A 26,197-nucleotide genomic window follows, 5' to 3' on the forward strand; every position below is an offset into this window, starting at 1 on the left:
ACTAATTAGTTCAACATTTCTATTAAGACTACAGTGAATTATACCCTATTTGTTAGTAAATTTGAGTGATAGTTTATTTCAATAAAAAAATATATATATATAATGGGTCTTGTTGGGTCAAAAACTCCTTAATTTAATGTACTTTAAAATATTCAATTCACTTCAATGCACATAGTAAAATTAGTATGACTATAAAAAATAAGGTGGTATTTGAAAATTCCTTTTTTATATTAATAATTACAACCCTGCAAATAAGAAATATTACACATCAATGGCATTATGGAAGCATTTTCTTACTTAGGTTTGTTTTTGGAATTTTTCCGCGAAGCGGAAGGAGGGAGAAGTACCGATAAAACCTACCGAGCGGGACCCACCAGCCGTCAGTAGTCGAGACCATTCTTGGAAGCAACGAAGCGCCGAGAAGTGGACGTTTTCATGCCGATCACCGCCTCCTTTCCGTCCGATTCTAATCCGACGAAGAATAGGATCGGGCAGTCATATTCTCCGATCAAGAGTGCGCTCCTCGACGAGACACCCGTCTCCACACCTGCTCACCATGTCCCTGGCATCTTTCCCGATGCCATTCCTTCAAGAAACAACTCTGCTCTCCGCTCACTACTTAAACCCTCTAAATCCTCCTCCGATTCTCGCCATTCGGTACCCGTTCTTTCCTTGGATCTCTTCTTGGGTCGGTCCGATTTTAGTCCTTCTGATCGGTAATTGGTAAAAGATTCGATCTTTTTGCGACCCAACTCGTAAATTTGAGTTAACGCATTAGATGTTTGAATAAATGCCATAAATACTTGTTCTTCTTATTTCACAAGTTTTCCGACAGTTAGAAATTCTTTTCCTTGCGAGATTTGGTTCTAGATAATTGAATTGGCTCATTTAGCCTTAGCCTTTTACTAATTGCTTGGCTTATACTTACCACACTTAAAACTGTCCACCTCCGTTTTGCTACTAAAACTAAGATGGTGCTAGTATTGCTCTTATAGCTTAGTCCTTCTTTCCTTGAGGTGTTAGCCTTTCTGTTGGTCATAGGATATAATTTGTTTAGGGTCTCGGTCGTAACAGTAAGCTGTTATGGACTTTTTGGTAGCCCATTTCACTTTATGGCCTCTTACCCTTTTTGTGGTTCTTTTGTTATCTTGTTGTCATTTATTATTTTGATCAATCCCGTATTTTGTTATACATATGTCTAGGTTGCATTGCTGGTCTTTGGGTTGAATGTGGTGAGAGCAAATGGATCTCCAAGAGGCTCCTTTAATTGCTCTGTTCTATTCCCTGCTTCTGTTATGCACTAGTTATAAGTGCTCAGCTTATGAGCTAGAGGCGAACAAGAGTGCAGTCTTGACTGTTGATGCTTCTGCCCAATCAGCTCGGACAATCCCCGACACTCTGTTTGGTATCTTTTTGGAGGTGAATATGTTTAACTCCTCTCTGATAGTTGGTTTGTAAAAAGTTCTACTGACTTCACTAATGAATTAAAGTTCACATTTTTGTTTTCATTCTAAAATTGTGACAACAAATGGCTGTGACAAAAGATAATTGATCTTCTTTGCTCATGGTTTTGGTTCTGATTAGTGTTAACTTTAATTGGGCATTTATCACCTATTAAAAGGACTAAAGCATTTCATGACGCTTCTGGTTTTAATGGGAAAATAAATCTTCTTGGTCAGTATGGGTTTCAAACACTTGGATGTGCACTGTTATTTTCTTTTTCTTTTTTGGTTTTTAGAAGATTGGCTTTCACAAATGACATGTTGTAATAACTAATAAATCGAAGCCATTATTATCTTCAACATAATAAGATTGACAGACATTTCATAAAGCATCTGGTTTTAATGGGAAAAAAGAATCTTTTCAACATGTTAAGATTGACAGCCATTTCAGCTTCCTAGTTTTGGATTTTCATGATCATAAATGCATACCTCTTCTAACTTCCACTTCATTTTTACTCATGAGAAACATCTTTCTGTAAGTTGAAAATTTTATGAGTTGTCATCTTTAAGTCCAGATTGCTAGCTCCCGGTTCATAGTTCTACCAAAGAAGATACGTGAGAAAGTTTTTTCTTGTGTTTCTTCCTTTACTATTTTTCAAAGGGAGAATGTCTATATTATTTAGATACCATTATTCAATTTATTTACAAGCTTGATAGAGTATACAGGTCGGTATTGTATATTTCATTGGTTTACTTTCTGGTAACCTGTAGGAGATCAACCACGCAGGAGCTGGCGGAATATGGGCAGAACTTGTTAGTAATAGAGGTAAGCTTGTTGTTTATGATCTGAATCATCCTTTTCAACACTGGTGTGTATAAAGAAATGATTTCATGCTTCTTTTCACGTAATGACTAAAGGATCTCTTTTGGTCATTTATTTGTGTTTATCATCACATATGACTTATATTCTTTATTATGGAAATAAATTGATAGAAGTGGCAATATTAAGATGAATCTGAAGAGACTCCAAAGAACACCATAATGAGAATATTAGGCAGTTGAGTGAAACAATTACATCCAAACCATGGTTTGAGTGTACTAGACCATGATTGTACACTATTTACTACTCTGCCTTTTTAATATACTTCTCGTAGGTCATAAACATTCTTGTTGGAGTAGCCAAATGTAATGATCATCACTATGTGGTATATCTACCAAGGTGTATCAGCCCTAATTTCATTCTGGTTTAATTCACTTCCACCAGGGCTTCAGGTCATCTCCTCATCTGTAATATTCCAACTGGCATGGTGTATCTAGGGGATCACTTCCTGTTCCCCTAAATGTGCTTGCTAGCACTTAATTCAAACAATCAGTTTACTATCTTCAGATATATATAAACAATCAGTTTACTATCTTCAGATATAGATTTAGAAAGAACCACGAGACGAAATTAGAAGAAGCTATATCGAGATAACTAATCTAAAGATGTGTAAATATTAGAATAAGGATCATGTATTCATGTCTTTCTGGGCTGAACCTGATGTTTACTTTAAAGGATGCTGATTTGTAGGCTCAAAGCAGATCAATACATGTAAAACTGGTTAAGATACCTAGCTTATTTAGGAAGAATCCAAGATATTAGGTTGTATTAGAGGTGTCATATTAAGTTCAAAGAATAGCTACTTGAGACTAGATACACCTAAGTTCTTAGTGAAATGTCATAATCGTTAGGGCTGGTTAAGGAAATATTACTCATGAAGGAAACAGATATTTCTATGGTAGATCTTCAATGGTCTGCTCTTGTTTTGAAGTTAAACATATCTGAATCATCAATGTCTTAAAGAAATTCCTTCTTGATTGCACTTTTTGGCTTTGACTTATTTGAACAACTTATGATTGTACAATTATTCTATGATTCTTAAGCACTATTTCTCTCTCCTACACCCTTGTTCCATATATCAACAGGTTTTGAAGCTGGAGGCCCTAATACTCCTTCAAACATTGACCCATGGTCCATTATTGGAAACGAATCTTTCATATCAGTGTCAACTGACCGTTCATCTTGCTTTAGTCGAAATATTGTTGCACTTCGAATGGAGGTACTCTGTGACAAGACAGGATCTGTCATATGTCCAGCTGATGGTGTCGGCATATATAACCCTGGATTTTGGGGCATGGTATGTGCTTATTTTTCTGATGCAGTACTGATTAATATAGCAGGGTGCTTTTTATACAAACTCTCTGATAAAGAAAAATCTAATTTTAGATTCATGTAATTCTAAGGAGAACAACTAAATGTACTATATAGTATTTAGAGCCTTCATGTAACAAATACTGATCTTATTATAGTTTAATCAGAAAAGGGGGAAAAAGACTATTTACCTTCAAAGCAGTTATACTATACCTCTTCCTAGTTTGTACAACTTGGTTTGTTTATTATAGTTTAAGAACTTCAATGTCAATAAACATATCATTTAATATCAGGTCTTATTTTACTTTAATATGTAGTGCCTGTTTTGTATAATATGTCAATCTTTCTTCCTTTGCATTTCTTCTTTTCCAGTCTTGTAATCACTTTCGTTGTTGCAAATTCCAGAATATAGAAGATGGCAAGAGTTATAAAGTGACACTGTACATCAAATCGTTTGAATCAGTGAATTTAACAGTTGCACTTACAAGCTCAGATGGATCACAAAGTTTAGCTTCTGCTAATATACAGTGAGCATCTTTTCAATGTTTAAAGAAATTGTTGTAATAAGGGTGTTGCTCTCATAGATATAAACTGATTATCTTCTTCAGAGGTGCTGCTTCGGATGTGTCAAACTGGACAAAGATGGAGCTTCAATTAGATTCTAAAGGAACAAACCATAACTCTAGGCTTCAATTGACAACCAACAGCAAAGGAGTTATATGGTTGGATCAAGTATCAGTCATGCCCTTGGATACTTACCAGGTATAATAGAATAGATACTAAGCTCTGCTTTATTACCATAAAATCAGAGAACAAGGAAGAAGAAGCTGTAGCCTTATCGTGATGACGAAGGAAATTTCTCTTGAACTAGATAAAGAAAAACAACAATGAGAAAGAATAGGAGATACAACTCTAGAGACCACAATGAATGATGAAAATTATGTAGATGATATATAACTCTTAAAGCTTGCTTTGGGCCTAATCTTTACTTTGAAGTTTCTGTTATTTCTCTAATAAATGAGGAGATACTGAACCTATGCAACATTCTCCATTAATGATGGAAGTACTCAATCACACTTCTAATTTTTTTAGTGTCTTTGATGCACAAAAGCAGTGTCATAAGTAAAGACCTATGTCCTTTTCGGTTTTCACTTCATGTAGGTTTGGACCAATAACAATATTTGACCTTCCTTTTTGGGACAAGATAAGCTTGATATAAATCAAGGATTGACATGATAACTTCAGGGTTCTTTATTGTAATCTATTGTGGAAGTATTAACTGATTGTTTTCTTTCTATACAGGGACATGGTTTCCGCAAGGAACTTGTTTCCATGATTGCAGATTTGAAACCTCGGTTTATAAGATTTCCTGGTATGAAATTGATTTATAATTGTCAAAACCAAAAGTCAACATTTTACACATGAATGTCTTCTCTTGGATTTTGGCAGATATTCCTCAAACATCTCAGTATATATGTTGTATTGTTGCCCATCATTATATAATGTGAATACATATAATAGACATGTGTCTGACTGAAAGATCAGAAATGTAATCAAATGATGAAAATGTGATAATTAACATAGTGGACATGCCTGTAAAGTGTAAACCTCAAAGTTGAGTAAGTACATAGACGTAAAAGTTAAGAAAGAGAACCTATTACTTTCTGGTATTACAGTGGTCCTATGGATTTTGAATTTTTTTAATTTCTTTTTTGTTTAGTTTAAGAGGTATATGACAATTGCATGAGACACAAGTAATTCTCATTTTTCAGCACAAGTAATGTCCACATTAGATCATCTTGTTGAACTATGAATCTAAGATTATACTGGGTAGTTCTTGTCCATCAATGATAATTCCTTCTCTTTATTATATTCATTTTACTAAAATCCATTACATACACTTATTGTGGACCTAATTCTGAACTAGTAGCAGTTGGCTGTAATTTCATGTGTTACTTTCATATCCGTTGCACTATTTTTCTCATTTTCTGTATAATTTGATCTTCATGCCACAATTATAACATATTTAAACTATCTAACTTGCTATTCAATGATTCATGACATACTTTATTGTGTAGCCTTCCATTCTGATCAGAATTCAGAAACAACAATGGATGTAACTAAATTTTTCCGTTCTTCATGTAAATAAGTTTTGTAAGCTTTACATGGAACCTAATATGGTTGGAAGCTTTGCTCTTCTAGGAGGTAGTTATGTGGAAGGTGACTGGCTAAGAAATGCATTCAGGTGGAGAGAAACTATTGGTCCATGGGAAGAGAGGCCTGGGCACTTTGGTGATATTTGGATATATTGGACTGATGATGGGCTTGGCTATTTTGAGTTTCTTCAGGTAAGATAAATGGCTTTCTATATATCCCCTATCCATTTATTTTTACTACGGTGATATATCAACAATCATCTAAGGATATGCTTTTTTATATATCTCTTCTTGATGGTTCATCACAGCTTGCTGAAGATCTCGGTACTGCTCCAATATGGGTGTTCAACAATGGTACTTGATTTTTCTTGTTGAATATTTAATTGTTGTCTATGACATTAATTCTGATTTTCCCATTTGTTTTCTCATATAACCCAGGGATCAGCCACAACGATCAAGTTGACACTACCAGCATCTTACCTTTTGTGAAGGCATGTATTCAATTTCTACTCTACTTTTTGCACTTGTAGAATCAAAAGCATTGTTTATTTCCATATTATATGCTTACCATATGGTGCAAGTGCATGAGATTATGAGACTCTGATGCTTGCATCATTAAGAGAGAGATAGACGTATAGAAGTGTGTTAAACTGTAAAGGCTATCTATGTTTCCTTGCAACCACCCACTCCCTTTCCCTTGTCAGGAAGGATTCATCAGGCCTAAGGGAGTCATCTGTGTCAGAAGTACCTCGCTCAGCAGATCTTGCTGCTGATATTAAATTGAATGATTGTTATTCATTTTTCTGATCTTCAGAAAACAAGTTGTGAAGATATTTTAACTGTGCTCCAAATTCCTTTCTTCCTTTTTCATCGCAGGATATTCTTGACAGTATTGAGTTTGCTAGGGGAAGTCCTGACTCAACATGGGGCTCTGTTAGAGCAGCAATGGGGCATCCAGAACCTTTCCAATTGAACTATGTTGCAATTGGGAATGAGGATTGTGGAAAGAAAAACTACCGAGGTTAACATTCTTGGTTATTGTAATGCTTAGAGTAGTTATTTTGCTAATTTATTGGTTCTAAATCTACATGTTTATTAAAGATAACAGAAATACACAGATCTTACTTTGTCACACTATATGGTTTCTCGGTAAATACTGAACATGGAAAATGCTGAAAAATTAATTGACATATTCTCTCTTATTTTAACTATTGACATATTATCCTTTACATAAGAGTACATTGTGTATTTTGTCAGTTATAGTGGTAGTTCAGCAATTTCACTCTTTGTATTCTGGTACTTTAAATCTCCATCTTGTTTGCACACCTTGTGCCAGGTGTCGTGCCACCATCGGCACAGGTGCGTGCCGAGCTGTGCTAGTTCGAGACGATAGCGTGCCGGTTTTCGTGCTAATGTTAAACCTTTTTTTTTATTTTTTTTATTTCCATCAATCATCATCAAATGAAGTCTTTAATTCTATTTAAACTAAAAACCAAATATTGACATTTTGATGACCCAAAAACATCTCTAAATATTTTAATTTTTTTAAATTAAAAATATGTTAAATATGTGCCAGTGGCATGCTAGGGTGTGCTGTGCTGATGGTAGCACGGGCATCATTGGTTACTTCTACTATGTCTTTATTTTTTTATTTATTAGAGAATTAATATTTGGGATGACTTTGAAGAGAATTCAAAGCACCAGTAAAAGCTACTATTGGAATGTGTTCCTTTTATCTCTAAAATATCTGTTTAGAAGACTATGGTTGTGGAAGAAAAAGGTTAGGTAATAACTAGAAACTTGCACAGATTATGAATATACAGACTTGGATATCAGACAAACAATATTAGAAGCAGTGAAGCATTCTTTGTAAAGGTAGTAAGCATAGCAATTCTAGTAATTCAGTTTATTAAGTTCTCTTTATCTCTTAATATCTATATCTAAGATTGTCATCATCTTTCATGAACATGACAAATATGTTCACTGAGATATATTTCATCACTTCTATTTTATATTATCGTTTTGTCCTACAAACTATGCTTACTGTATTCTCAAAATATGCTTCGGTTCGTTGACAATATATTTGGCTGGTGCGCAGTTAATAAGCTAGAAAACATTGACATCCACCCAAAAAGAAAGCTGAGTTTACCATGGCATTTTTTATTGAGCTTCAAGCTTTTGTCAAGAGAATGAGAAACAAATTGTCCTATATTGCTGAAGATACCTTAAATAGTTTAAGCTTTCTAAATATTCCATTTTACATAGTAATATTTATATATCATACTAGATGCTCATGAAATCCATGTGCTGCATTTGGAGTTATAATGAGACAGGTTCTCAAATTGCAAATGATATTGTACTGTTTCCTTAGCTATTTACAACAATTAGCTATCTGCCAGTTTTTACTTACTGATGTCAAACAAGTAGTATGAAATATCATTCTTTTCTCTGTGTCTCACAACTTTTCACTGTTGAGTTCTGCTGTTCCTTTGCTATTAGACTAAACATCTGATCCAGAAGGAATTTATACTTATTTAATTAAGTTTATAAAATTGAATATCTTTTTCTCTAATTCTTTCCAGAGGAACTTCTATAATGTTTGGACCAAATTCCTACATTCTATGAAAACTCAATAGGCAGATAATTGATAACCTCTGTTTCTGTCACAGGGAACTACCTCAAGTTCTACTATGCGATAAAAGATGCCTATCCAGACATTCAGATCATCTCAAATTGTGATGGTTCATCTAAACCACTTGATCATCCTGCTGATATGTATGACTTTCATGTAAGAATTGTAAACTAGTATTGAGGAAGATAGTGGTTTTGTTTCCTCAGTCTCTTAATTTGCTGTAGTATGTTGTAGTTTGATGCTCTATGATAAGTGTATATCATTACAAAGACGTGAATATCTTGGACAGGTTTATACTTCGGCTAGCAATTTATTTTCCATGACTAAACAATTCGACCACACATCAAGAACTGGCCCAAAGGTAAATTCTAAATTACTGGGTATAATTATATGTGCATATTAATTGATGCCTGAAAATCTTTATCAGCTTACTCATCTCTAGAATATGGCTGAATATCTTTGTGAATACCAACTTTTTGGTGACTTGATTCCAGGCCTTCGTAAGTGAGTATGCTGTGACTGGATCTGATGCTGGCAATGGAAGCCTCTTAGCTTCATTAGCCGAAGCTGCATTTCTTATTGGGTTAGAGAAAAATAGGTTTGCTATCCATTCCTTATCATCTTGAGTAATTGAGCTCTATTACATCCGCCTCTGTTTATGAGCCTAATGTGTTACATAACTTGTATAAGAAAGCTCTTGGTAGATGTTACTTTTCCTAAGGTGATGCGCATGCTAGCTAGTCATCTCATTTGTCTAATTGGCAAAGCACCAAAACTGATCAAGTTTGAAGATTGTTCAAGTAGATTTATAACAAGCAGAAATTGGATTTTCTTCTTGTAATTAAACACAAGCCTAGATGGTTATCGACTTTGGGAGCTTACTCTTTGTTGAAATGTTCTGTTACTTTTCTAACACTCGTTTTAAACTTCCATGTAAGTTGTTGCATATACACTTTTAGTGTTTGTCTGTCACCATTTAATGTACCAAGTCAGTCATTGAATCAATCTTATTATGTTTAGAGTTTACCTCCATCAAAGTGAATGGTATAGTGTTGGCTATTCATATCATGGTAACTGGTGGGGATTATGACCTTATCACCTTTTATTTGCAAATAATGAAAAAATAGAGCTTGTCAACTGCTTCCTGGTTGGCAGACGTGCTAAATAGAAGACCAATGGCTTGAAATCTTGAATGTAACATTACAGTGTATCTTTAGTGGCTGAAATGTCGTTCTGGTGATGCTTCCCTTGCAGTGATGCTGTTGCAATGGCAAGTTATGCACCTCTTTTTGTGAATACTAATGATCGCAGGTTAGTATTAGTATCCTTTATTGTACATGTTCTCTCTTTAGAGCAAATAAAATTGCACCAATTGTGGCTGAATATAAAATCAGGTGGAACCCAGATGCTATTGTCTTCGACTCTTGGCAACAGTATGGAACTCCTAGTTACTGGATGCAACAATTTTTCAAGGAATCAAGTGGTGCAACTCTTCATCCCACAACAATTCAGGCTAATCCCTCCAGCTCACTGGTAGCATCTGCAATTAGTTGGCAGAGCTCAGAAAGCAAGAATTACCTAAAAGTAAAGGTAAACTATTACATAGGATGGCTTCCAAGTTCTATTATGAACTTTAGTTTTTTAATTGTTTCCATTTTAATTAGTATTCTAAATGTTTATAGTGCATTATCATTATTTCACTCATTCTTGATCTTTTTATTTCTTAAAACCTGTCAACAGGTTAGCAATTTACTCGTGTATCTACTTTCATAGCTCAACAGGGATGGCCTACATTTCCATTTTTGTATTTTTTTTTAAAATTCTATTCTTTATACTTGGGATAGTTGATGTGAAAAGCTCTTTGCAGATTGTGAACTTTGGAAGTGACACCGTGAATCTCAAGATCTCTGTAGCTGGACTGCAAACTACCGTCAGTTCACTCGAGTCATCAATGACTATTCTGACATCCAATAACGTAGCAGATGAAAATTCCTTTGCAGTGCCAAACAAAGTACGAGTTTTTATATCTAATCTTTACATGAATGCATAGCATGCACTCATAGATGTAGTTGATACATATACTTAAAAGATAAAAAAATTCATGCATATCACTACCTATATTTTGTCTTAGTGTGAAAATTATATCTTTTGAAATAAAAAGGTGGAGTCTTTGCAAATAAACTACCTCCCATTAGTTCAAAATAGTATCCTCAGTATTTTTAATTTGATTAAACTGCCTTCTCTTTTCCTTCCTTGGCAACATAAGTCAAAAAGCTAGAATAAACTGATAACACTCTTGAGATGGCTTTTGCGACTATGTAACTGAGAAAGATAGAAGCAGGAGTCAATTTGCAGGTATGTCGAATAAGTCTAATATAAGTGGTTACAGGCAATAAAAGAAAATTACGATTTACTACCACTGCTGAGCCTTGGTGATCCAACCTTCTTGTACTTGGAAATAGAGATTTCTTTTTTCTTTTTCTTTTTTTCCTTCTTTTGAGGGAAGTGGGAATTGAAGAGTGTCAGTTAAACTAATGTCATTGCGATTTCAACTTAGAAACACGTGTACAGTATGTCTTTTTAACCAATTGAGCACTATCCCATTGAAATAGAGAATTGTGAAGCTGAAACTTAGTTATTTATGAATAGTTCCTGATGGCCTTTAATATAAGATATAAACCTACAAAATATCATTTCATCCCTTGTAGTGAAGAAGTGAATTTAGAGTTTTGCAGAAACATATGATTCACATATAAGGCCCTTAGATGGTGCTATACTTGTTGTATACGATCTTTCATGCATCTTGTCTCATCTCCTGTTTCTTTTCTTTTTCTTTTTCTTTTTTTCCTTAGAGAACTATGTAAATAATCAGAAATTAATAAATATACTAAATTTTTGTACTTTATTTCTACATATTTATCTGAAATATATTTTTCCTTACTTTTGATGGATATGTAGGTGGTGCCAGTGCAGAACATTCTGAGCAATGCTGCTACAGATATGGATGTTGTGCTCTCTCCTCATTCTTTCACCTCATTCGATTTAGCACTTTCTCAAGCAGATTATGTATCAGCTATTTGAAACATTGGGAAGAGAGATTAAAATCTTGTGTATGACCAGAGATAAAAAGGAGTCAAAGGAATACTTAGCCTTTGCAAACTGTTATTGATCACTAGTATGGTGATAATAATTAATTGCCTGATTAAAGAATAATCCACTTTCGTGTAGGCTCTCCTATTTTATCTTTAGAAACTTGACGTTATTGTCTTTTAGAGGTTCTTTTTCCGTTTCCTGGAGAAAGACATGCATCATAGCATTTGCTGAATTTATCAAGCTAATGAAACGGTATGAAATTGATCACAAGATACTGAGGTTAAGCTCGCCTCAGAAAGAGATCATGAAGAGAAATGCTAAAAGAATCATTGAGAAAAGAACCCTTGCAAGAATCATACGAAAACCAACATATGGTGCGACTGGGATAAGACGTTGAGCATAACTCCTAAAGAAGTCTTGCACAAAATTTTTGATACATGATTGGAAAGGTTTCACGCCTTCGATTCATCCCTCTTTATCTTTCTTGGACATGAATGAGACCCCATTTCAAGTGCCTTTTAATGCTCTGTAAAGGGAAAGATAGTATGCCACTACATCATTGATACACGACAAGGAAAGAAAATCAACATAATATGAAACTAACAAACAATTTTAAAACAAATTTCAATTATTAGATCTAGCATAATTTCTTTTCTTTTCTTTTTTTCATAAAAGAGCAGTGTTTGAGTACTGGGTTACACAGTTCTGTTTTTATTTCATTTTAACCATTTTGCTCACATTCTATATGCAATGTTCTTGCCAATCTCCCCTTCCTATTTAAGTATAGATCCAAGAATTAATGGACATATTTCCTCTTATGTACGTCGTGTATATCAAACATCATTCTTACATTAGTATATGGTTTCCAATATACTAAATCAAATTCCACATTCAATCTTAGACTTACTCTAAAACCTTTTAGGTTCTAAATTTCTTCTCCATAATTTAATTAATGTTCAACTCCATCAAGTAGAACAATATAAAATATAACATGCAATCATATGCCAAAACTATTCATCTTGATTATGTCGGTTTATCAACAAGACCATAACTGATCCAAAAAAAGAAGAGAGAGAACAAATGAGTAACCTTCTCCTGAAAGTCCATCCACCAAGAGGCTCTTCTATTACTTTGCAAATATGAACTCAGTTCTAGGGATGAAACCTATGTGTAGTTGTCCTGTTCACTGTAGGGAACTTGCACGAATCAGCTGGCCATCTCGTAGACCATTCCATTGGAGACACACCCATTTTCTGCTAACAGATGCACAAACAAGTTGCAGATAAAATCAGCTAGCTTTCAATCGTACAAGTTATGAATCCAAACTAAACATAAAGAAAGAGGGTACTGGGTGAAAATTGATTTGCTGCATCTTAATGATGGGTGGTCACCTTGATTAAAGAAGTACATGTGAACGAAAGATGAAGGGGTATGTACAACACCAGCCACTGCTCCAACACTGCACGACAGTCGAGCCAAAATGACAGAGTGACTTATAACTAAGAATGTTTTATCCATATAAACGATCTATTGGTAATTGAAGGCTTAATCATTTGTTACCACAGATAACAACGGTCCTTGTTTGAATTTATTGTGGAAGGCAAATGCAAGTGGCTTTGCCTTTTCTCCAGGCCCTCTAATGAACCCACTGCATCAAATCAAGGAATTTTTTTTAAAAAAAAAAGAATTCACAGCCATGATACCAGATAACAAAATTGATAAACACCTTCTATGAAAAAAAAGGAAAATAATGGTGAGGCAGAAAGTAGAGAAACTGACACTAATGATGCTGATACAAGTGGCGCCCTCCTAATGTCATATACTGCAATGAGACCAAAGTACATTTCATGACCACCTTTATACGACAAAGCCAATCGTTCTCCTGAAGCATCCCAAGCTATTTTCTCGATTCCGCAGCTAACCAATGCAATTAAAACAATATGAGATGCATGAATATATGGAGTCTGCTAGAACTGAAAATTCAGAACAACCCCAAATACATAATCGTGAGTCTGCCTCACTCTTAAAGCACTAGTTTAGGAGGGGTGGTGTGTGTAGGTGGTGGTGAGGTTCTTTTTTTTTGTGTGGGGTTGGGGGAGATTCCATTTCATCAGTCTGGGTGGACGAAACATCTATTGCATATGAAGCATATGAGCGATTCAGCACTTAAGGATTCTGAGGATTCACATTTACATTAGCATATAGGCCAGCCACTTCCTTTTGCTCATTAATTTTAAGGTTATAAAAATTTACATTCAATTCTTTTCCTTATTTTTTTCCTTTTTGGTACTGCATGCACGAAACTCTGCTCAATTATTTCTTCCAATATTTGATGTTTTGGAACAATTAAGAAGTTAGATAAAAGCAACTCAAATTAAGGAGCTCCAAATTTTCAAACGGTGAATATGATCACAGATTAATCTTTCGAGAAGGCCAAAGAGAAAATGTTACTTTGACATAAAACTATAGTGAAATTTTACCTGCCAGTCGCAGAGGAAATTTCTGGCAATTCGACTGGTAGAAGGTGGGCATCTGAAGTCAATTACATAAACAATGCCAAAATATATCATCAGCACCATAATAGACCAGACACAAGAAAGTAAGAAAAATTATTTAGGTCAAAACAAAAACAGATCATATCTTCAGAAAACCAATCCGAACATAGATTAAACTTAAAGTACAATCTGTCTCATTTCTTAAGTTCCACCTCTTTAGAAATGTATCCTTAGGAAGTGGATATCACTTCATGAAGCTTATCTTATTGATTTATCACTTATTTCAACAGCATCAATATATTTTATAGACAAGAAAGAAGCTTGATGTTTCTTTAACTGAACTTGTGCAGGAAAATGTTCATAGTATTTTGTATTGTACTAACAGTATTTACCAAGTGCTCACTGAAACAAAAGCTTTTACTAGGTGGGACTTATTCTCACTAAAAGATAATGAATAGTAAACCAAAATATTGCAAAAGACCATAACTTAAGCAACTTAAAAGAAAAGTATAATCTGAAACTACACAAACAAAGTCAAATAGAAAAAAAAAAGGAGAAAAGATCTATGTTTCTCAAAGTAAACAGAAGAACATGAGACCTGTCATTGGGGGATTGATGGTTAGAGGACAGTACATTACAGAGGAAGTATAGCATACAGAGTACAGCTATTCATCAGGTCAAATCGCATCCTTTAATGGAATGACAGCTTTGCATGCTGAAACTTACACCAGGGCATACAACAGGAGCATTACCGAAACATGCGCAGAACGTACTTCCAATTAATAAGTTAAATATATTTTAAGAATAAATTTAGTTTAAAAGGTAAATACTAGTGTCCAATAGTGATCTGCGGGGAACTATTTACTGCCAAGAAATGTGTTTGTTTCCCCATTTCTACCAACAGAAAGATCACATAAATGAAATATGAATAGGTTTATGAAGGAATTATAATACTGAAATCAAACTGAGCACAGATGCATGCATGAAGAATATATACATGGTGCGCATGCATATACATGTATATGCAAATGCCAATATAGCATGGAGACTACTAAATAGAATGAAAATAGTGTCCAAGTTAAACTAAGTCTTACAAAAGGTTACTTTGAAGCTAGAAATACTCTGAATATAAATGTAAACTAAAACATCTTAACACATTGACTAACATACCTAATGAAGGTGGCCTTGATGCAAAATGAAGTGAACCTAGTGTGGTAGAGGCAGAAAATGATATCAATATCATACGCCCTTCGGGGTCCCATGTTGCTCCCTGTTAAATTATGACAAAAAAAAATTGTTTGACTTTCCTATACTAAATAATCCGGTGAAGGATTCAGGAGTACTGACATAAAAAAAAATATCAGTTATTGTTGTTCCTAAACAATGTTCCATTTTGCAGATAATAAATACAGCTCCTGTAAGGCATTCCACCAAGATCTATTTGTCTCCAGATGTATCACTTACAGTAATGTATCCTCCAGTTGAAGACCAAGGTTCTGAAGTCCATGTGTTTGTCTCCCACAGGTAAAATGTTCCATCGCTGCAGAAAAGAGAAGGAAGAAAATAAATCACTAAATTCTAGACTCTTAACTAAGAATATGATGAACACAATTTAATGGACCTTGACCATACAATTTTGCTGTTAAAAAATAATCTCCCCTAGGTGACCACTTCAGAGTTGATATAGTGCTTAATCCACGTCGAATAGGAGTTCCCAAACCTGTAGGATAAAACTTTATGAGGTATAAATAGACAACAGTCGAGTATAAAAACTACACAAGAAGCCATTTGACATTTGATGCAAAAATATACAAATCACCAAATACAAAATTCAGCATTGCTCACTCTATAAATATGCAGGCAAGTGAAATGCTCAAGAATACAAGTATAAAACTATTTGCCAATCTGAACTTAGTTGACACTGGCAGGGAAGGTAAATCTATTATAACAGCAAATATAAGTATATAACAAATAAATACAAGAAAGAATATGCCATTAAAATAATAGCCTTGGCCAAGCGAATTGTCAATACAAGATCAACTCCACCACATCGAAGTATCACTTATCATCTGCTTAGTCAGCGAGAAGCTCCTGCCATTGAAAGTGCTCCATTTGCAGGATGAATCTCTAGATGACATATATGTTGCATTTACATCGGAAGATTCAAAACTTCAAAATAATTGGTGATAGTATATATAAATGGAGAACATCAGGCACAACTTCCAGCAAAGACTACCACTTGATAACCATGTCAGTTGGCATGAGGCCACACATGACATGGAGATAAGAGTATTGGTAGTTGGTGCCACCATTTTACATGATTTCAGGCATAAGGGTTGAATTCATACATCTAGCATTTATGAGTAAGATACGTGAAATTTGCTGAAATTCTAGCCAACTCAAAGAGAATAAATTAGGTTTCAATTTTGGAGCTTAAAAATAAAACTCTAATAAAGCGACCTATTTCCAATGTTCAGTCCAATGCCCGGCCTTGTGTCTCTGTACTACAACTAAATCTTGTCCTAGAGAAGCTTTAGCTACCAATTTTATGTTTTTCACACTACATACTGAAGTCAGATAATTTGATGAGTAGTGTGAAAATAAAAAGCACAGGAATAACAATAAGTTATAGATAAGGCTTCAAGGATATATCTAATGCTTCCCTTTCTAATTAAAATAGGAAGTGACAATTTGACAACTTAACAAGAAATAGATTCATCATACCTTGAGCAACATCCCATATTGTGAATGATGAACTGTCATGTGAGGCAGATGCCAAATATGTGAAGATGTGTTAAGTGTAAAACAATTTCCAAAATTACAAACAACTATGTTGTGAACAATTGATAACTTACAATATATATGAAGTATTCTAACACATGTTGAACATATATTGCCAAATGAAGTTTCATAGAGGTTTTGCAGTTACATCAAGCCTTCTGAGATTTTCTATCTTAAATCTAGCATACCAGTATCAAAACTGCTTACATTTGCCTTAAAGAAAGATTTTGCAGCTTTGAGGTGAAGTATAGAAAGGAGCAAATGCATGAATTCATAAGTATGTCAAATATTAATAGTAGAACAGGATATCTTCCATCAGGATTCCAGCAGAGTGAACTAACTGGTTCACCACTAGGGCTTCGAAAAAAATCCACCAGGATCCAACGAACTCCAGAGCCTCTAGAAACAGTACCAAGGGATGAAGCAGTTCCAGATCTTACAGATGCAGAATTGCCTGGGTAAGATGCAGACCAGATACAGATTCCGCCCCTTGAAAAAAGAAAAAAAAAATGAACACAAAAAAAGGTTAGTAATTCCAAATTAAAAATTATCATGTACATGAGACAAGACTAAAATTTAAAAAGGTAATGTTTACCTGCAACCAACTGCGAGCATCTTGCCACTGTTGGGCCTCCACTCAAGAGCTTTAACATCCCTTTGGCATTCGCTCATTAAAATGCATGGATCTTTACCATCTAATCAAAAGAAAAATCAGGATTTTTTAAGTCAAGACACTCCACAAATTAGAACTGCAGAACTTTTTTTTATAACTAGAATCATATCATGCACCTGCAGCTATCATGATATCAAACAAGAAAAGTGCAAGAACATCACTTACCTGAATCCTCATAATCACGTATGGTGACTTGGCTTGGTTCAGATATAAATGCTAAACAGTGTTTATGTTGGTGCCAAGTTACACCTTGAGTACTAACTTCTGTCAGGTTGTTCAACTGTAGAAAGCAATTCGTAAAAAAAGAGAAAGCTTCTACTTCATAATACTGTTCTAATCATCTATCATTTAATTAATTAAGATACAGGTACTAACAATAAAACAGCATAAGGTACAGATACTCCAACATCCATATTACAACAGTACAAATTACACAAACCTCAGTTCTGATGAACATCTCAAGCACATGTAGTATGAGTCTCATACCAATCTATAAATAAACAATATGCTTGCAGTAGTACATTGAAAATATGCATGAGAAAACATTACAGTACCAGAACTTCTAATAAAATATTGATGGGCATCCATACAATAGAAAATGGAAATACTATAAAATTAAAAATTGACAGTTTCCTAGCAAAAAAAAGAAGAAACATACAAAAATCTCTAATTTTTCAAGTGCATATCACAGACTATGCTCCTTAGATTGCATTATCTACTAGCAACTGGAAGCCAAGGACAACAGGATCTATAATTCAAATGCTGCTACCTACCTTAACAATACTATGACCCACCATCCTATTGTAGAGTGAGCATACTATTGTAGTATTGTTAGACCCACCTTCCTACTGTAGAGCAAGCATATTCAGAATCTTTATTGTGTTTGTGTCAATTTAATGTTCAATATAGATGGCTACCGTAATGTCCTTTACGCCAATTTCACAGTGTATAGGAAAACGGACCAAAATCCAAGCAGCATTGTCTCTCTCTCTATTTGTTTTTCCTTTAATTCAAGCAAGAGGTCAAAAACTCAAAATGAAAACATGTATGAGTGCTACGAGCTTATAAGCCCATGTTAATAAATATTCAATGTCATCCTTCTCTGTTATTTTCGTTCCTCATTCATTTCCTTAATATTACATGAACCGAAAAGACCACAAGCCACACAGGAAGATACGACAATACAATAAATCCATTAGAAGTACAGAAAGTAAAAGCAACACAAGCATTGTCAATATAACTTCACGGCAATCAAGTAAATCACTCACCTAACAATCACTACGTCAAATTTAGATGTGTGATATTATGCCAAACACAACATAAACAACTTACGTTATCTATAGGAAAGAATATTTTCTTGATGGATTCAGTTATGGTTGCTTTTAAACCAGCTAAACCCCTTTCAGATATGCTCTCTGTTGGTTCCTCTTCTGCAACTTGTCCACGAGGGGGGAGAAGAAGATCCGACTGGAACGGTACCGGACTAAAAACCATCCCCTGAATAAACGTAGAGACGACAAATACAAAAGAAATAAGTATCATTCTTCCATCATTATCTTACAAAATTTTGCAACCTGGATCACCTAACAGCGTTTGTTAAGTGGGTATATATCACACTAAAAAAGAGATCTTGATACGAAGAAACTGAAACAACGGATTAAGCAATTCGATTTCAATCAAACTCACGAGAACTTCGCCATAAGCGCCTTTGGCTCGATCATCCGAGAGGGCTTCTGCAGTAACTGCGGAAAAGACGGAGGAAATGCAAGATATTGGCACCCAGACTAAGAAATCATTCGGTACCAAACAAAAATTCCAGTAGGAAAGAAGAATTAGTACTGAGATCGCGATTAATTTCGCAGATGGTGACTTCCCCCGGTTGAGGAAAGCTCGGCATAGTGATGCTCTTCTTCGTTTCGATACAGTTTCTACTTTCCGACCGGTGGTATGAGCATAGGCGAACTCCGAGGGCTTTTAATTAGGGCTTGTGCGTTCGTGGAAGAGGAAGGAAGGAAGGGTTTAAGGGGCCGATATATCGGTTGCCTCGGTAGCGGGCCGACATCCACACACTGACACAGAGCCGAGATATCGTTATACTGGAGTCAATAAGTTTTCGATTATAATAAAAAAAAAATATTCTCCTTTATAATGATCGATTACTAGGATGCCTTACATGGCAATACTATAAATTTACATAGAATTAAATTTAATAGCTAATATTTTTATTTATCACACCCTCGTATATTACTCAGCTCGATAATATTATAAAGAAATGCTACCCTTTAGAAGAACTATGCTTATAAAAGCTACTGCTAAAATTCTCAACATTTGTTTCATTTAGAATTCAGAAACCTAATCCATTTGGGTAGTAAGATTTCTTCATAAACTTATTTAAGAGATTCCATATGCTATATATCATCTGTGCATGTGTTATAATGTGCATTATCTATATATGTATGTTTGAATAATATATATTTAGAATTTAAGAGAAGAATCTTAAATTTGCCGACCATTTAACTATGTCTTTATTAGAATTCTAGTTAAAGGTATTTCTTCCTGCAAACGACCACCCACTCGTTTCATCATGCATATAAATACAACTCCTGAACAAGCTATGCCAGTGCAATTCGTCAGACTCTTCTATAAGTTGAGCAAGATTTTCATTTAATCGAGATATAGGTTCAAGAAACACATTAGTTTCAGATATCAGAAAATTTACACACCACTGTAATCAGTATTGCGATTTAAATTTTCGAACATAACAAAAGCAAAAGATATCTGCGCTCCAAGCTAGCAGACTACATAACTAGTTACATCGTAAGGAACCTTAACTCTGTGATCCAAAAGCAGAAACAAAAAAGAAAAGAAAATGATGGTCATGAAAGAACTTCATAGAAAAAACCCAGAATTTCCTTAATTTTACTGTGTGGTCACACTCTTTGCAAGATTCCTTGGTTGGTCGACGTCATATCCGCGAAGAACTGTGAGGTGGTATGCTAATAACTGCAGAATAATAGAGCAGTATATTTGTCAACACATGCACTCAAGAAAACGAGTAAATATTAAGCTGCAGAAACTGAAGTAGCTCGTCACTGGGGAAACTTATCCAAAGCATGTAAAAAGCTAAAAGGAAAAAAGTAAAAAAGAAAAGAAAGGGAAAATCTTCAGTATACCTGCAATGGTATTATATTGATTACTGGTTGAAGGCAATCTGCAACTTGGGGGACTTCAATAACTCTGCAAGATCCACTGGGGCATACAGATGAGGCATCTCCCTTTGAGCACATGACAATCAGACGTCCTTTACGAGCATGAAGTTGCTGAATCACGGACTGTTGTTTACTGTTGGATAAAAAAATAGACGATATTTAAGAAAATGGTAATCGGCAAAGTTATGGTGACTCTGTTTACTTTCAAAAGAAGCTGACCTGAAACAAGCATCACGTGTGGCAATGACAATGATAGGAAGAGTTTCATCCACTAGAGCCAATGGTCCATGTTTCATTTCACCAGCAAGCATACCTTCACTGTGCATGAGTGCCACTTCTTTCACTTTTAAAGCACCCTCCAGGGCAGTAGCATAGTTGTAACCTCTTCCAAATACAAGGAGTGATTGTGTGTCCATCAGTGATTCAGCAAGATCTTTCATTTCACCGTCAAGTTTCAAGACCTCACTTACTTTGCCTACAAAGAAATATGTTTAGAAAGATCAATCATTTATGAATCATTGTATTGGAGAACAAGGTTTTCTTAAAATCTATCCTGCATCTCAAATTTATTCAGTATGATGTGTGTCTCACAAAACCATACTCGGTAGGACTGGAAGACCGGTAATAATAGCTTCCCTTCTAGCTTGAGTAGATATTCTGTCAGCTCCAATAGCCAATGCCATCATGGCCATAACTACTATTTGACTTGTGTACGCCTGAAAAATCATGACAAGTACCATCATAAACCAGAGCACTAGATAGTCCAATTAATAGCAAAAATGGAAACAAGTCTTACCTTAGTACTAGCAACACCTATCTCACAACCTGCATTTATATGAACACCACAATGTGTTTTCCTAGCTAATGTACTTCCGACAGTATTTGTTATGCCAACACACAATGCCCCATTTTCTAACGCATAATCGAGAGCAAGTAGTGTGTCTGCAGTCTCCCCAGACTGACTAACAAAAACTGCAGTATCTTCTCTATATATTGGACCTGGTCTGTCCAGTAAGTCGCTTGCAAGCTCCATTGTAACAGGAATACCTTGTATATCAATATAAGGTAATAATTTATCAGGGTATATTTATCTGATTATCCAAAATAATCAGATGTCAGTTCAACTTACCAGATAACTCTTCCAGAAATGGTCTTGCAGATAGGGCTGCATTATAACTTGTACCACATCCAATAAATATGATCCTTCTGCTGTGTCTAATTGTTTTCATGTGATCCTTCAGCCCACCCAGAACAACATCATTATCCTTAAGTCTTCCCCGCATTGTTGTAGTCAAAGAATGTGGTTGCTCATGGATTTCTTTTTGCATAAAATGATCATAGTTGCCCTTCTTTATTTGCTCAACCTCCATCTCAAGAAAAGATAAAGCTCGCTGCACTGATGCTGGCTTCTCTTTACCATAGTCAAACTTGAGGATTGACACACTACCGTCCTGGTAAAATCATAATTTTTGGTTGTCAATGAGATACTAAAGTTAAGATATTAACTGCAAGTGTTGCAAAAGAATCATACAAAAGGTTTGGAATAATAAATAGGAAAAATTGAAAATCCAGACCATGTTGTCAGCATGATGACAGAAGCAAAGATTAATGATAATATATAATTGGACAAGTTACATTAAGAAATAAAATAATACCTTGATGTGAACTACTTCATTATCTTCAATGGCCAAGTAATTCTTAGTATGTTCAACAATAGCACATAAATCACTGGAAAAGAAAAGCTCTTTTGGCTTCCCATTTGTTGTCAGGGCCTTAACATCATGAAATAGTTTCCCGTCATATTCCCCACTAAGTTCCTGAAAATTGACAATTTTAAGAATCGAATCAATCATATGCAACACCAAGGTAAAGTTCAAGGACTATCAGAAAATTACAACTCCAACACCCACTGAGAACTCATGCAATACATATCTATACTAATGATCATTAGAGGAGAACGTGCAGCCAAAAGCACCAAATCTCAAGCTTTTTGAGAAATTAAATCTCAAGTTTGATATAACCAACTTTTAGTAGTACGATATATAAGCTCTGATAAAACTCATATGTAGTCTGTAAATTTTTTACAATCATCAGCACAAGGTCAGTATCATGCAACAGGATAGGACTTATAAATAACCATGTTGATACTTCTTCTACCAGTATAGCATCTAGTCTCTTTACAAGAAACCATTAGCTAAATATTTCAAGAACCTCTAGCCTCTAGACAAGAGGACCTTGGATTCAACTGGTCCAACACTATCTATCAATCTCCAGTATGCCTGTGTCGCTGTGTGTATATATACAGATGAACAGATGATATTCGTAATTTGTATAATTTACTTTGACACCCAGTATCAGTGTGCTGCCTCGCTTGCAAGCAATTAACTCGTTGGGATAATGTGGACTTTTAAATATAAGTGCATATGCTCCTTCAAGCTGCCGCATGACTTCTATAACAACTTGACTGAAAGTTACTGTGCCTGCAAAGAGTTACATGTGAAGATGGTCAAGAATAGAATCAATGTTAGCTCTTTCCAAATATCCAAAACACAATAATCTAAGTTAATAGAATAAATTGCCTTACATTAACAACGCATGGAAGTGTTTCAACTTTCAAGCCAAAGTATTTAACAATACAACCAACAATGTCCAAGTAAAAATGGGTCACAAAGGAGATAATTTGTGTGCTTCGTTTCATGCATCAAGTATCAACTACTGACCTGCTGTAACATAGTATCACAGAAATGTACATGAATATACAAAAGAATGTAAAACATGCATGTGCAATGGTATGCATAGAACCTCTCGGATAATTGTTCTAAGTTCCAGTTTCAGTTTTGACACCTAGAAAAATGAATATTTTAGACTGAAATAAAATAGTTTTAGTCTATTGTGGTCCAAAATAAATATCAAAACCAGAAATGTTGCTGATTTTGGCTTAACGTAGTTAAGTTTTGTCTTTAGTTTTCATTGAGTTTCGACTGGCACTGCTCTGTCTAGGGTGAAATTTCAAACCAAAATAAGAAGAGGAAAAAATGTTATTCAATCCATTACTATTTTCTTTCCATAAATCTTGTTAACCAAACTAAAATTGTTGAAGATCATTAGATTCTAACAAGAGCAGTGATACCAATCAAGCAGTGCTTTATATGCACAGGGCAATTTTAAAATTTTACAATAATACAAAACTATAGTGATTTGTAGGATTGGTAAACTATACAGAATATAGATAATTAGGCATCTACATGTCTCTTTACCTAAATCTTACTGTAGCTTCCCTATCCATGTCATTTTTTGCACTGCTAAGCCTATATATGTAGGCTGGTTTGCATCATGCTGAATTTTGATCAGTCTAAAAACTCTCCTATAAAATATACCAAAATTCAAAGGGCATATGCACACATAAAGCAACCATATATTAGTTTGACAGAGCCATAACTTTTGGCTACAGCTTCCCACAAAACTGCAGAAAACAAGTAATAAATACCTTCTGCATCACGGGCCTTATCAAACACAAACTTTGCAAGCTTAGGAATGACTTCTGTATCAGTTTCTGACTCAAAAGTAAATCCATGACGAATTAAAGTCTCCTTTAGAACCTGAGAGAAAATGGAGAGCAGCATATGTTTAGAAAGACTTTGCATCACTTCTTCTGGTAATAATATATGACACACACAATAAAATTTGAAAGTTCCCATGACAAATATATCAGAGACCAAATGAATCTAATGATAGAAAGTGATGCTTATTTGTCTTATACAATCTCTTATAATGACCATGTACCGATCAAGTATTTACTATGATTGATAATTTGATATAAGAGGGGACTTAAGCAATTAAACAAACCTCATAATTAGTAATGATACCATTGTGAACAACCAAGAATTCATCCCATGCACCCGATGATTGTGGGTGACTATTTCTAGGAGAAGGCACACCATGAGTAGCCCATCGTGTGTGTGCAATTCCAGCATGGACAAGAAATGGTTCTTCCAGGTTTAGATCGATTGCATCAACCTCTGTAAAACGTAACGAACTTATATTGTTAGAAAATGAAAAGGAGGAGAAATACAAGAAGCGCATGCGTAAATAGACATTTCCCAAAGAAACAACTAGCACATAATATTTACTTTATTCTCAATAAGATATGGTTCATATCATTTATGACAACTAACATGATAGAAAAAAATTCCAGCATGACAATTAATGTTACAGATTTTGAAACAAATCATAAGGTGGAATTTGGTTTGTAAGTTCAAAGCTCCGCTGCATGCAGGCATTTCTTAAGTAAAGAAACTAATGGAGAAAATGCATCAAAATGAGTTAGGGATCCTCAACCCATAGCAATCCAACTAGGTGGACCGCATCAAGCACAACTATCTCGAACTCCTGTCCACAATTATATTCTCCATTATATCCATAGTTATCCATCAAAACTCCGCTCAAAATTTTTCAAATTTCTCTGTGGCATTACCACCCAATTCTACGTTCAGGGGAAAAATATAGAGATTCTGATGACAAAAAAAAATGCCAACTTTCAAAATTCGGAACTTCTAAAAATCGAATTTTTCCCTAAGAGCGCGAATCCAAATCAAACCAACGAACACCTCTAGGTATTCCCCATTCACCTGAGTACACGGATCCGACGAGGGATTCGATCTTGCCTTCCTGCCGGAACACGAGGGGCGACGCCGCCTCGTACGGCGGAGGCGCGCTGCTGCCTTCCTTATCCGGCATCACCCGATCGGCGTCGATGGCGATGCCGGAGGAGTCGTATCCCCTGTACTCCAGGCGGCGAAGACCATTAAGGAGGACCTCGAGGATGTACCTCCTCTCCCTCGCCACGTTATAGTTCAAGTACGCGAAGATCCCACACATATTTCGTGCAATCTCTACTCTTTCCTTCCCTTAAATCTTACTTCCTCTCCTCGTCGCCTTCTTGAGAGAGGATAGAGGGGGGGGAGAAACAGATTAAGCAATTAATTTGAGGCTTTATGGGTCAAACTGGAAAAGGTCAAAATACTGCTTGAGTCCTTGTAATTTATAATTTTTCAAATTAGTCTTTGAATTCATCCTTTTTCAGAGAAGTTTTGCAAAATAGAGGTACTGATCTGCAAATGTTAAGTACTCCCTCCTTCGTTTCCTCTTCCCGAATCCCGAGGCATCGAATCGCGTCTGAAAGTTCTCCATAACATTTTATATGCCACTTTGTGAATCGACCGTTCGTAATCCCATGCACGCAATCGTAGCCTTCTATTCTATGCGGATTGCACGTAAGATAATTTGAGAAATGCTCTTACTCGAGCTAGCCTTCACGATAATTATTAAAGTTATCCGTGCATTTATCTCGCGCGGAAATTTTTGTCCCATTTGAAGACTGTAACGGCTCTTAACCTGCTCCTGCGGTCCTGCGGATACGCACCTCGAAGTCGAACACGTTCTTCGACACCAACTTCGCTTTTTTTTTTTAAACAATGCATTTTAATCCTTATAGTTTTGCGAAATTCAAAGCGAGTCCTGCACTT

The 26,197-nt window shown here is 35.3% G+C and overlaps 3 protein-coding genes across 11 annotated transcripts; 1 reads left to right on the plus strand and 2 right to left on the minus strand.

Moving 5' to 3' along the window:
• The first annotated feature begins 599 nt into the window (after nt 1-599).
• LOC140790341 (alpha-L-arabinofuranosidase 1-like) lies at nt 600-11,648 on the plus strand. 2 transcript variants are annotated; one of them, XM_073140368.1, is made up of 18 exons: nt 600-723; nt 1,203-1,419; nt 2,214-2,268; nt 3,408-3,619; nt 4,039-4,160; nt 4,242-4,395; nt 4,936-5,005; nt 5,836-5,981; nt 6,098-6,143; nt 6,228-6,280; nt 6,666-6,810; nt 8,459-8,577; nt 8,711-8,782; nt 8,916-9,019; nt 9,676-9,732; nt 9,816-10,011; nt 10,289-10,432; nt 11,380-11,648. In XM_073140368.1, exons 2-18 carry the CDS (start codon nt 1,243-1,245, stop codon nt 11,500-11,502), a joined length of 1,995 nt encoding a protein of 664 aa, XP_072996469.1. In that variant the 5' UTR covers nt 600-723; nt 1,203-1,242; the 3' UTR covers nt 11,503-11,648. The 2 variants fall into 2 exon arrangements, with proteins under 2 accessions (XP_072996469.1, XP_072996471.1); XM_073140370.1 differs by having other exon boundaries at nt 650-716.
• A 77-nt stretch (nt 11,649-11,725) lies between these two features.
• LOC140790342 (aladin) lies at nt 11,726-19,529 on the minus strand. 8 transcript variants are annotated; one of them, XR_012109385.1, is made up of 16 exons: nt 19,303-19,464; nt 19,150-19,205; nt 18,796-18,960; nt 17,629-17,743; nt 17,386-17,485; nt 17,100-17,279; nt 16,734-16,792; nt 15,642-15,729; nt 15,474-15,549; nt 15,180-15,279; nt 13,995-14,046; nt 13,294-13,431; nt 13,075-13,162; nt 12,906-12,973; nt 12,604-12,767; nt 11,726-12,040 (listed from the first exon to the last, which is right to left on the minus strand). XR_012109385.1 is itself a non-coding variant. In XM_073140372.1 (15 exons), the coding sequence occupies exons 1-14, from the start codon at nt 19,358-19,360 to the stop codon at nt 12,911-12,913; spliced, it is 1,338 nt and encodes a 445-aa protein (XP_072996473.1). In that variant the 5' UTR covers nt 19,361-19,529; the 3' UTR covers nt 12,502-12,767; nt 12,906-12,910. The 8 variants fall into 8 exon arrangements, 4 of the variants coding, with proteins under 4 accessions (XP_072996473.1, XP_072996475.1, XP_072996472.1 ...); XR_012109387.1 differs by having other exon boundaries at nt 12,604-12,770; XR_012109384.1 differs by having other exon boundaries at nt 16,734-16,788; nt 17,096-17,279.
• Nucleotides 19,530-20,101: 572 nt separating this feature from the next.
• Nucleotides 20,102-25,688, minus strand: LOC140790340 (glutamine--fructose-6-phosphate aminotransferase [isomerizing] 1-like). Its single transcript, XM_073140367.1, has 11 exons — nt 25,301-25,688; nt 24,519-24,691; nt 24,160-24,271; nt 23,013-23,152; nt 22,328-22,489; nt 21,802-22,123; nt 21,469-21,719; nt 21,274-21,388; nt 20,892-21,147; nt 20,637-20,805; nt 20,102-20,466 (listed from the first exon to the last, which is right to left on the minus strand). The coding sequence occupies exons 1-11, from the start codon at nt 25,548-25,550 to the stop codon at nt 20,383-20,385; spliced, it is 2,034 nt and encodes a 677-aa protein (XP_072996468.1). The 5' UTR covers nt 25,551-25,688; the 3' UTR covers nt 20,102-20,382.
• Between the last annotated feature and the right edge of the window lie 509 nt (nt 25,689-26,197).

The sequence above is a fragment of the Typha latifolia genome, chromosome 6, assembly GCF_019914945.1.
Source record: "Typha latifolia isolate L0001 chromosome 6, TyphaL0001v2, whole genome shotgun sequence".
Taxonomy (NCBI): Eukaryota; Viridiplantae; Streptophyta; class Magnoliopsida; order Poales; family Typhaceae; genus Typha; species Typha latifolia.

Bases quoted from the DNA above. Each gene is read 5' to 3' on its own strand.
- LOC140790340 (XM_073140367.1), bottom strand. From the start codon at position 25,550: ATGTGTGGGATCTTCGCGTACTTGAACTATAACGTGGCGAGGGAGAGG. The intron at 21,720-21,801 runs GTAAGTTGAACT...TTGATATACAAG, and splicing joins ATTTCTGGAAGAGTTATCTG to GTATTCCTGTTACAATGGAG. The intron at 20,806-20,891 runs GTCAGCTTCTTT...TTTATCCAACAG, and splicing joins ACACGTGATGCTTGTTTCAG to TAAACAACAGTCCGTGATTC.
- LOC140790341 (XM_073140368.1), top strand. From the start codon at position 1,243: ATGGATCTCCAAGAGGCTCCTTTAATTGCTCTGTTCTATTCCCTGCTT. The intron at 3,620-4,038 runs GTATGTGCTTAT...TGCAAATTCCAG, and splicing joins ACCCTGGATTTTGGGGCATG to AATATAGAAGATGGCAAGAG. The intron at 9,020-9,675 runs GTTTGCTATCCA...CTTCCCTTGCAG, and splicing joins ATTGGGTTAGAGAAAAATAG to TGATGCTGTTGCAATGGCAA.
- LOC140790342 (XM_073140372.1), bottom strand. From the start codon at position 19,360: ATGCCGAGCTTTCCTCAACCGGGGGAAGTCACCATCTGCGAAATTAAT. The intron at 13,432-13,994 runs GTAAAATTTCAC...TGCATTGGTTAG, and splicing joins ATTTCCTCTGCGACTGGCAG to CTGCGGAATCGAGAAAATAG. The intron at 12,974-13,074 runs GTAACAAATGAT...ACTGTCGTGCAG, and splicing joins AAGGACCGTTGTTATCTGTG to TGTTGGAGCAGTGGCTGGTG.